General features: G+C 35.8%; 1 protein-coding gene across 1 annotated transcript; it reads right to left on the bottom strand.

The window, feature by feature from the left end:
• Window positions 1–5417: 5417 nt before the first annotated feature.
• LOC110941081 (transcription factor MYB93) lies at window positions 5418–7690 on the bottom strand. Its single transcript, XM_022182694.2, has 3 exons — window positions 7493–7690; window positions 6474–6603; window positions 5418–6308 (listed from the first exon to the last, which is right to left on the bottom strand). The coding sequence occupies exons 1-3, from the start codon at window positions 7638–7640 to the stop codon at window positions 5681–5683; spliced, it is 906 nt and encodes a 301-aa protein (XP_022038386.1). The 5' UTR covers window positions 7641–7690; the 3' UTR covers window positions 5418–5680.
• Window positions 7691–11146: the final 3456 nt, after the last annotated feature.

Genomic DNA, 11146 nt, shown 5'->3' with positions numbered 1-11146 from the left:
TATATATATATATATATATATATATATATATAGGGGACCGCTAGAATGAGAACCACCCCGAGTTGTAAGAACCACGAGAACCGCGACCCGCGGGTGGCCGTTGACCACGAAATTTTTTTTACACCTAGATCCGTATATTTTAAGACCGGGTGTAAATTTTGGGTTCAAACGGCGCGCCCGAGGGGGTAGTTTTTTACGCCCAAAGTTTGGGTTTTTTTAATTTTTTTAATTTTTCTTTTTTTTTTAACCAAACTTTGGGCGTAAAAAACTACCCCCTCGGGTGCGCCGTTTGAACCCAAAATTTACACCCGGTCTTAAAATATACGGATCTAGGTGTAAAAAAAATTTCGTGGTCAACGGCCACCCGCGGGTCGCGGTTCTCGTGGTTCTTACAACTCGTGGTGGTTCTCATTCTAGCGGTCCCCTATATATATATATATATGTATATGTATATGTATATGTATATGTATATGTATATGTATATGTATATGTATATGTATATGTATATGTATATGTATATGTATATGTATATCCCTATGTATATAGGGGATCGCTAAAATGAAAACCACCTCTAGTTGTAAGAACCATAGGAACCACTTTCTAGCCTTTAGATCAACAAGATTAATGGATGAGATTAAAAGTAAGAAAAATTAATATTAAATACAATTTGTCTTATTATGTCTTTAATTTTTTAATCCAAAAGGGTAGTTTAGTAAAATAACATTTTTTTGTCTTTTTCTCTTTATTATTTTTTAATTACTTTTTTATTATATTACTTTTTAGTTTTATTATATTACTTTTTATTTTTTTAAAGATTTTTTTATTAAAAACAATTTTAAATTCAGATTTTTTGACAAAAACAATTAATTTTGCGCGCCGTTTTTTTAACGCCGTTTTTTTAACGCACCGTTTTTACGAGCGTTTTTTACGAGCTTTTTTTTACGAAACGTAAAAAAGTTATACGTTAACGTTTTTTACGTTTTACGCGCCGGTTTTTTACGTTTTACGCGCCGGTTTTTTTCATTTTACGCGCCGGTTTTTTACGTTTTACGCGCCGGTTTTTTTACGTTAACGTTTTTTTACGTTTTTTTACAGAACGTAAAAAAGTTTTACGTTAACGTTTTTACGTTTTACGCGCCGGTTTTTTACGTTTTACGCGCCGGTTTTTTACATTTTGCGCGCCGGTTTTTTACGTTTTACTAAAAAAAAATTACGTTTTACGTAAAACTTTTTACGTTTTACGTAAAGCTTTTTACGCTTCACGTTTTTACGTTTTACGTTAAAAAAGTTTGCGGTTTGCGTTAAAAAGTTTACGGTTTAATTTTTTACGTTAACGTTTTTTTACGTTTTACGCGCCGGTTTTTTACGTTAACGTTTTTTTTCGTTTTACACGCCGGTTTTCTACGTTAACTTTTTTTACGTTTTTACGTTTTACGCGCCGGTTTTTAAATGACATTTACGTAAAACTTTTTACGTTTTACTAAAAAAACTTTATGTTTTACCTTCTACCTAAAACTTTTTACGTTTTACGAAAAAAAATTTACGTTTTACGTAAAACTTTTTACGTTTTACGTAAAACTTTTTACGTTTTACGAAAAAAATTTACATTTTACGTAAAACTTTTTACATTTTACGTTTGACGTAAAACTTACGAAAAAATTTACGTAACACTTTTTACGCTTCACGTTTTTACGTTTTACGATAAAAAGTTTACGGTTTATATCCTGTTAGATATAAAAAAGTAGCTATCATCCGGCGATATTCTAATCAATTTCATGAATTGTTAGAAACTAACTTATCAAATAAATGTAAAAAATGCTGGACCATCCCCTATTTTTATGTTATCCACTTTTTCAATCAAAAATCCGAGGAGCAAAGCTAATCCAACGAACCCATCATTTGAATCAACAGGTAAAAAAGAAAACCTATGGGACGGAAATAAATAGAGCTACATATCACGATGAATTATATTTGTTCGATAGAATATATTATTTCTTGCTACGGAGCTCGTAAAGGTGTTGTGGATACCGCTATCCGAACATCAGATGCAGGATATCTCACAACTCAAATCTTTCTATTTTTGTGTTGGATCTACAATTAATCCTATGGATCCTTAGGATTGGGATATTCTTTTAGATCCTGTAGTTTCCCTGGATCGAGATAGGTATCACAACTCTTTCTACCCATCCTATATATTGTCCTTTTTGTTATCTATTCGTATTGTAATAGAAACTTAACTTATTATATTATTAGTTATTAGATTATTAGTTATTAGACGAGATTTTACGAAAAAATTGGATATATCCATTATAGGATCTATGGGGCAATTACTTAAAAGTACATTTTGTGCTACAGCCCTTCCTATCTGATAGAAAAGGATCCCATGATCCTGGACTGATCTTACCTGGGATCGCAAATCCCAAATTTGTCTATGAAGAGCGGATCTAATTGTATTAGTATCTATAATTGATTTTTCTGGCCCCGGAGGGATAATATCAACCACTTGACATCCATCCGACGCATCCGCTATGGTTATTTCGTATCCCCCCTTTTCTTTTCGTAGGATTTTGCTTACTATACCTGATGCTGTAGCATTATAAACTGTATTGTTACTTTTGCTCCCGTCAGGATAAATCTGGCCCCTTCCCCTAGGTTGTACCAAGTCTGAAACCAATTGGATTTATTTTTTGTCCCATGTTCCCCCATTACTATACATATCATAATACGACATAGTTGTATCCTTCTTTTTATTTTGTGACCATGTAATAGAGTCGGTATCTATATATTCATCTAATGATATATCTTTCATTACAATAGTTATATGGCAGGTAGGTTTTTGTATCGCAAAACTACGCCCTCGAGCTCGAGGTTTTAATCTCTTCATGATAGTACCTTTATTTACTTCGGCTTTACTGTGGATTCTTGAAAAAAACGAAGTTTTGGCTCAGATTTTCCGGTAATCAGAGGCTGCAAAGTGGGGTTGCAGGTTCAAAAACCTACCCTCCACCGTTCTTGCCGCGCCATCGTCATCAAAATATGCGGGTTTTTTTTCATCATCATCGCCTCCATCTAAAACGGATCACAACCTACATAGTTCACTGTTCGAAAAAATACCAACAAAGCACCAGCAAACCCCGGCAACACCCACAGATTCAAACATTCAAAAATCACCCAGCAAAAAACCCAGCAAAACATCATTGTACTTCATACATTCAAAAACACATAGATCAAAAACACCAAACATACCAAATCAAAACAAAAATAAAAAACAACATACCAAATCATTCAAGTCGACCCAGAGCATCAACACATCGGGAGGAGACCAGGACCTCCGCCGCTCACGGCGGCGCTGCCGCCGACCCGCCTCCGTCCTCTTTCTCTTTCCGATGTTTTAACCCCAGATTCCACAGATTCAACAAAATCAAACCCACAAGATTCAAACCCACAAAGACAAACCCACAAGATTCAAAACCCAGATTCAAACCAAGATTCACCGAAATTAAAAACCCACATTCACCCATCATTCACCTCCAATGTTTTTACTCCGACATCGAGCACCCACCAAAAACAGAGACACCCCCTCACCCCACCCCTCCACCCATCATTAACCTCCGCCGCCGCCGCCGAAACACCACCCCTTAATCCACCGCAACAAACCCCCTTCACCGGCCACCGCCGCCAATAAAACATCAAGATCAGAACCAAAACAACATCAAAGAACATCAAAAAATACAGAACCAAAAACATCAAACAAAAACCCTAAAACAGAGACACAAAGAAAATATCGCTACCTTTGTCTCTCTCTTCGTGTTCAACCACCACTGAAGAAGTACGGAACCACCGCCGGAAATTACCGTGGAGAAACGAGGGAGCGTCGGAGAAACGAGGGGGCCGCCGGAGTGGGTACGGTTTTTGGGGGGGTCGCCGGTGTGGGGTGTGGCGGCTGCATGTTCATCGGATGGTGGGGGGAGGAAGAGAGGTGTTCATCACACATCCATCTTCAAAATAAGTTCTGCAACTTCAAGAGAGAGAGAGAGAGAGAGAGAGAGAGAGAATGAAATGAGAAAATGAATTTTTGAATTAATTAAATAGATGAGAGAGAGAGGTGATGATCTGACATATTAAATGAGGAGAGATAAAAGGAAATGACATTTTGTAGTAAAAGACCAAAATACCCTTTTTAGTGGCTGAATCTGATTGGCTGAGAGTGGTTCTCGCAGTTCTTACAACTGGAGGTGGTTCTTATTCTAGCGGCTCCCTATATATATATATATACATATATATATGTGTATATATATATACATATATATGTGTGTATATATATATATATATGTATATATATATATATATATATATATATATATATATATTCTCATATTTTTATCATTTCAATATTACAATAGATTATTATTATTATATGTACTTTTAACCTTATACATATTTCTTTAATTTTAACTTTTAATATTTTATTTTTTTAATAAAACTGATAGTGTCTGAACAGCATCGTTAAACGGTACCGTAGAACATCGGTATAGTTTTTTATTATTAACGTTATCATGTGCCTATCAGTATGTACGATTCGATAAAAGTTCTATTCGAACGGGTCATATATAGTTAATATTTTTTATCATAACAAACCAAACATATACCGACCAAACAACAACGGTATTCGAACAGGTCATAGGTAGTTGATTTTTTTTATCATCACAAAGCGAACATATACCGACCATACAACATCGGTATTTGAACGGGTCATATACAATTGATTTTTTCAATCATCACAAACCAAGCATATACCGACCAAACAACATCGGTAACGGTACCATATTCGTTATTATAGAATTCTCGAAGTGGCGGTATAAATTTCATTGAACACAAAGTAATATTCGCGATAAAGATTTTTTGTGTCGCAAGCTATATCGGGTGTCTGTACGATACCGGTATCGTAACATATTGATACCGACCAAACAACACCAGTACCGATACGAGTATTGGTTTTTATGGGTTTTCAATCGATGTAACAATTGCTATGCCGAGTGCCGATATTGTACTGGTAATCATGGCCGGCCCTGGGGGTGGGCGGGGAGGACCACCGGCCAGGGCCCGATATTTCGAATGGCACGTTATTTTATGAAAAAAAAACTTATATGTATGTTAAATATATTTTCGATAGGGTATACCCATACAAACACCAACATATGCCTACTTACAAAATTATTCTTATGGTTTCGATTAGTTATTAGCCCATTGGCATTAGGTTTAGACTTTTAGTGAGCTCAATACCCAATTTCGTTAAGGCCTTAGGGCACGTTTTTTTAAGCTCGAATAAGGTACAAGAATTCTCAGGACGAGCCCTACTGGTAATGTAATAATCCATACCAATAATGACCTAAAGCTCGCAACAAAACGCACGGAAATACCACTAGTTAAGTATTGTATGATATATCACACATGAATATGTACACAGGATGAAAATTGGAAAAGAAAAAAACAACAAACTAATGGAGTTCGTGCATAGCCATGCATGCAGCTCCACAACTACATTACATATGTCAATCATCCATGCAACAAAAGTTGTACCGTACAACCTTGAATTGCAATTTGGCTATAATCTGCTATGCACTCAAAAGAAAAAGCTTTCATAAGTGTATTATATTACAGTACTACTTATTATTATTATTTAACAAATTTCTGGTAAATTCTGATCCAAGAAAGAGTCTTCAAACAGAAACTCCGGCAAGTTATACGAAGAAGCTCCGACATCTCCGGCGTAGCTAATGGTGCTGCCAGTGTCAAGTGAAGCGCTGGTGTCCATCAATGGCGGAACAGAACTCCATGTGAGTGGTGATGATGAGGAATTGACACTGGTGAATCTTGATTGGCCTTGGTCCTGACTCACGACTTTATGCATATCATTGCTTGTTTGTAAATTCATGATTGAGACATCATGGAGTGGTTGGGTAATTTCACTAGAATATTTTCCCAAAAGAAATTGTGTCATGATTTCTTGATTTGATTCGGCTGGAAATTCGTTAATGAAATCTTGGTTTTGTTGTTGTAATTGAGGAATCGAATTGGTTGTTTGGAGCAAGTATTGAAGGTTTTGAGCTAATTGATTATGTTCGAGAATTTGTTTGATGTAAGCAAGGGATACTAGTTGAGGCAAGCAAGAAAACAAGTCGGTCCGCGGTTGATGGGTCATCGGGTCAATACCCATATGGATTAGCTTCTTCTTCATATGGGTATTCCAGTAGTTCTTGATTTCATTATCTGTCCGTCCTGGTAAACGTGTTGCAATCATCGACCATCTATAATTAATTCACAAAAAAAAAGTTTATTACTAAGTCAACAACGGACAAGAAAAACATGTAAGGTAGGTTTACATAATAATTAATTAATTATTAAACAGTTAAACCAATATTCATTTATAAAGTTACGTTTATTATTTTATTTAACAGGGTTTAGATGATTACTTGTTGCCAACAATGGAATGAAGGTGAAGAATAGTGTTCTCTTCTTCTTTGGAGAATTTTCCTCGCTTTATATCAGGTCGAAGATAGTTTGTCCATCGTAATCGGCAACTCTTCCCGCATCTTTTAAGGCCTGTAGGTTGACAAATTAGTACTCGTATTAGTAACTAATTAAGTTTGATAACAATAAACTAAAAAAAAAAACATACTAATCCTTTTCCTTGTATACATAAAACTTATATACACACATGCATGCCGTCTGGAAAAAACACAAACGGAACCAGAAACTCTTGGTTAGAGGGTTGGCATAGATTTTTTTTTTTTTTTAACTTATAATAAGAAAACATGTTTTCTAAAAAATATAGTCATGATTCTAGTTTTCTAAAAAAAAAACTTATATATACTTCTTCCCGAAAGGTATATTAGAATTAAAATTGCTTTACAGCAGGGTAAAATTTTGTGTTTTCATGTAAAAGATCATGTTTTCCTCCATAAAAATGCACACCTGTTCTATAAAAAAAAATACACACATTTCTTCTTAGCCAACGACTAACAATTTCAACTCACGTTTTACCCAAGAATACCATACCCTTGTCAAAACTCTCGAAAAAATTTAGGTCTCGGGCGACGAAAAGAATTGGGCCCAAAATTATGGTTAAGGGTAAATGAATTACAAAAATAAAAACTTAGTGATGGAGCAAAAACTCAAACCTAAGACGTTTACATTATTTTGAGATGGTTTTTGCCACAACACCACCAATATTTTTTTACTTAATAAACGGATTAATAAACTAAATACATAATTTAATAATTCTATACAAACTTATAAAGACTTTTCGGGCCCTTTGAAATTTTGGGTCTCTGGCGTCGGCACGGGTTTGCCGGGCCCAGAGCCGGCACTGGTGAGTTCCTATAGTGGGTCGTGTCGGTAGACCCTCTCGACCCTCCATTAGTAGTTCCAACACATATGTGCGTGCGCGCGTGTGTGTATATATATAGAGAGAGAGGGAGAGGGGAATGACCAGCATGTTTAGGGAGGGATCTCCAGCTTCCATGGCCGCCATGAGTTTGGATGTAAGTGATAAGCTGTTGATCTTCTTCAGGGGTCCATGCGCCTTTCTTGATGTTATTTTCTTCATCCCTACTTGTTGGAGTAGGAGACCTTCCCATTTCTCTATTTTAATTAGGGATCGACTTTGCTTTCTTGTGTTAATCGAACCCAGTGCTTTCTTGGGGGTATATATACACCCTCACCTTTGCTTCTAGAGTTCCACTTCATCCTCCAGTTTTTAATAACAAAAACAAATACTATTAAAATACACCAAACATACATGTTTTAAGTTTGTGACATCATTTTAATATTATTTTTATTATTATCGTACGATATCCAGAAGAATACCAAAGTATATGTAACAAAAGTGTTGATATCGGAAATAAGCATGTTATATATATATGGGAAGGTTATAGCGAAAATTCACTTGAGTTGTGTTAACTCAAGAAATCTTTGTAAAACCTTATGTAATATTTTTATTTTTTCTAAAAAAATAGAAAATGTAATATACAGAACATTTTTATAAAAAAAACAAAAAAAACACCGAGTAGTTTTTAAAAAAAAATGTTAAAATTTCATGTTACATAATATATATGTCCAAAAAATGTAACATACAAATTTTGAATATTTTTTTTAAACTAGTAGGTGTTTTTTTTCATTTTTTTCATAAAAATGTTCGAGTACATTTATATTACATTCCCCGTTTTTTTTAGAAAAAAAATAAAAATGTTACATAGGGTTTATTTGGGTTTTCTCAACTCACATTGGTTTTCAATCTATCTTTCGCCTATCTAACTTATAATAAAAGACCCCAAATAATGTCACATAGCTAGCATTCTTTCCTTCAACCTCATAAATTTTGTTTATATTTGTTTAATAAATTTCTTTTAATATCAATATTAATTAATAACCAATATATAGATATCACTTATTTTTATCCTTATCTTTATCTAAAATTAATAAATAACTTCAATTTTGCAATTTAGACCCTTTGTTTTTTTTTACTTTTAACCCAAAGTTTTTCATCTTTTGCAATTTAATCCCAACTCTTTTTTATGTTCAATTTTGGTCCACCATACTTTTCATCTTTCCCAAGTTTTTCGTTTCGTTCTGAATTTTGTGAGTTAACGCACCACAACGTGTGTAACACCCCGTGTTTCGAAAGTCAAAGTCAAGTCAAAGTCAAGATCGAAGTCAAAGGGAGACAGGATTGTTAATTGCGATCTGTCACTCCTTTCTCAATTTCTGTTTTGACTTCTTTGACTTGTAGATAGTCTATTTTACGCTTTACGTTAGTTGTATTATGTGGAGTACTTATTAATAATCGAGGTTTATTCGATATTTATCGCATGTTTTATCGCTTTATCGCTTATCGCAATCGCACTCACAACTCGAATTACGTGTTCTAGATATTGTTTTCATGTGTGTGTACCTTGTATGTGTTACTTGTGCATGTTTACTTATGTTTATGTTGTGGTGATTAATCGAAACGCAATCGAAACTCACTCGCAATCGAATCGCAAACGCTACACGCAAGTAATTTATGATGATTGTATGTTAGATATAGTAGTTGGGATTAAAAGTAATTTGAATAGGAAACTCTGTCGCATCGCAACGCTCGCAATCGCAATCGAAACGGCAAAAACTCGTCGCACCGAACACTTGAATCAAGTGACTAATCAACCAAGTGACCAGCCGATCGACCAGCCGCTCGATCGACCAGCCATTCGATCGGGCTGCCACTCGATCGACCAGCCCTTTCCACTTTTGGTAAGCCTATAAATACCCCTGTCAACATCACAACTTACCACTTTTGCACTCTCCTGTTCGACCAGCGCTCCAACCTCACTTTTTCTTCGATTTCTCGCAATTCCGGTAAGATCTCAACCTAAATCTTGTACTTTCTTGATCTACACGCACTCCTACACCTTTCTATCTTTTGAATCTTAACTTTTAACTGTGAAATCACTAGATTTGAGGTGTTCAAGGATGATGTCATCATGGTGTTCTTGAGAACTTTATATTTTGGCCTCAATCCACCAAGAACAACTTAGATCTGAACGATTTCCACAAAAAGAAACAAAGATCTTTCATAGATCTAAAACATATTCACGGTGAAAAGGATTGAAAGATGGTTTTCCAACTTTCTTTCAACTCTTTTACACTCAATGCACTCAAAACCGTTAGAATCGGAGCTTGTTATGATCTTCTACTCTTTCTTGTGGATGTGTTGGTTCAAGATCTGGATTCTATCCACGAGATTACCGATTTCGGGTTAAACATGGAACACCGTCGCGAACAGTTTACTGGTCGGATTTGGGTGATTCCTGTCCGATCAGGAGTACCAAGTATTGACGAGGTATCTGTTGCTTAACACGTTATCAAAACATCTCGATAAAACGACAAACTATCAAAATGACCAAGGAAGAAGACGATCAGGCCGACCAGGTTGGAGTGTCGCCCGATCGGACTACTGTCTGATCGGATTGTCACCCGATCGACTTGCACCTTGGCCCCACACTTAACTTCCATTTTCAAAACATTGAAGGATGAACATTGAACGAAGTGCTGAACGATCGGATTGCCACCCGATCGGACTACAATCCGATCGAGTAACAAACTGCTGTGAACTTGTTCTCACTAAGGTGTCCAACCAATCGGGTTGTCGTCCGATCGAACGTCCGTCCGATCGACCGACCTGAAAGGTAGGGATACTTCTATGTTTTCAAAATGCTACAATGAAAACTTCAAAAGACAAGCCATCATACACAAACACATCCTTCCCAAAGGAAGTAACAATCCACTCGAAAGGTCACCCCAGCGGACTGTCACTCGAACGACCGGCTACCCGATCAGACTACCATCCGATCGGAGTGCTGTCCGACCCACTTACACTCTGCATCGTTTTACGCGTCGCTTATTGTTATGCTATCATTCTGATCAGGCTAATCTTACTCTCTAGCGCTCCCTTCAATCCACTAATTGCTGTGAGTATACTCGATCCCTTTTTGCTTTACGCACTTTTGGGTATTACATACGTTACTTATTCTAAATCACATTGACGTGTGCGCGACTATACATATTTTTACAATGAAATTACACACGATTTGGTTTTAAATTTATAAAAGTGATTATTACTTTTACATCAAAACACACACGAAAGAGGCAAGTGTACCCCGTCATATATGTAATAAAGTATCGGTAAGAACCAAGTATCGATCCACGGAAATGGGTGGAGAAATAATACTAGACCCTTGTCACTAAATTACCGGTAAAAACATAAGTTGTTTGGTTTTTAATTAAACTAAAGTAAGCATAAACAAATATTTATAAAACATAGTAAATTATATATAAGCAGCCTTGCTTAATACACAACCAAAGCATGTCAACTAAGTCAGTTTTAGCACTAAAAGTATTTGGTCAGTTTTCCATTTTGAGACAATTAGTATCCCTTTCGGGAATCCTAACATGACAATCATTTGGAAAGTTAAAACGATAAACACACTTTAACCACCTAAAATTGTTCTTTAACGTGCAATTGAATAATGTCTATGAAAATCTCCTAAAAATAAGTTAGTCATCCGTTAGGAGTTTTCTAACCTCACTTAATCAAGGAAAGCAACAC

Source organism: Helianthus annuus, chromosome 5 (assembly GCF_002127325.2).
Source record: "Helianthus annuus cultivar XRQ/B chromosome 5, HanXRQr2.0-SUNRISE, whole genome shotgun sequence".
NCBI lineage: Eukaryota > Viridiplantae > Streptophyta > Magnoliopsida > Asterales > Asteraceae > Helianthus > Helianthus annuus.
Note: the sequence above shows the minus strand (reverse complement) of the source record. Positions and strands in the feature narration are given on the sequence as shown.

Bases quoted from the DNA above. Each gene is read 5' to 3' on its own strand.
- LOC110941081 (XM_022182694.2), bottom strand. From the start codon at position 7,640: ATGGGAAGGTCTCCTACTCCAACAAGTAGGGATGAAGAAAATAACATC. The intron at 6,604-7,492 runs GTCATTCCCCTC...GTCAACCTACAG, and splicing joins ATCCCTCCCTAAACATGCTG to GCCTTAAAAGATGCGGGAAG. The intron at 6,309-6,473 runs GTAATCATCTAA...AATTAATTATAG, and splicing joins CATTCCATTGTTGGCAACAA to ATGGTCGATGATTGCAACAC.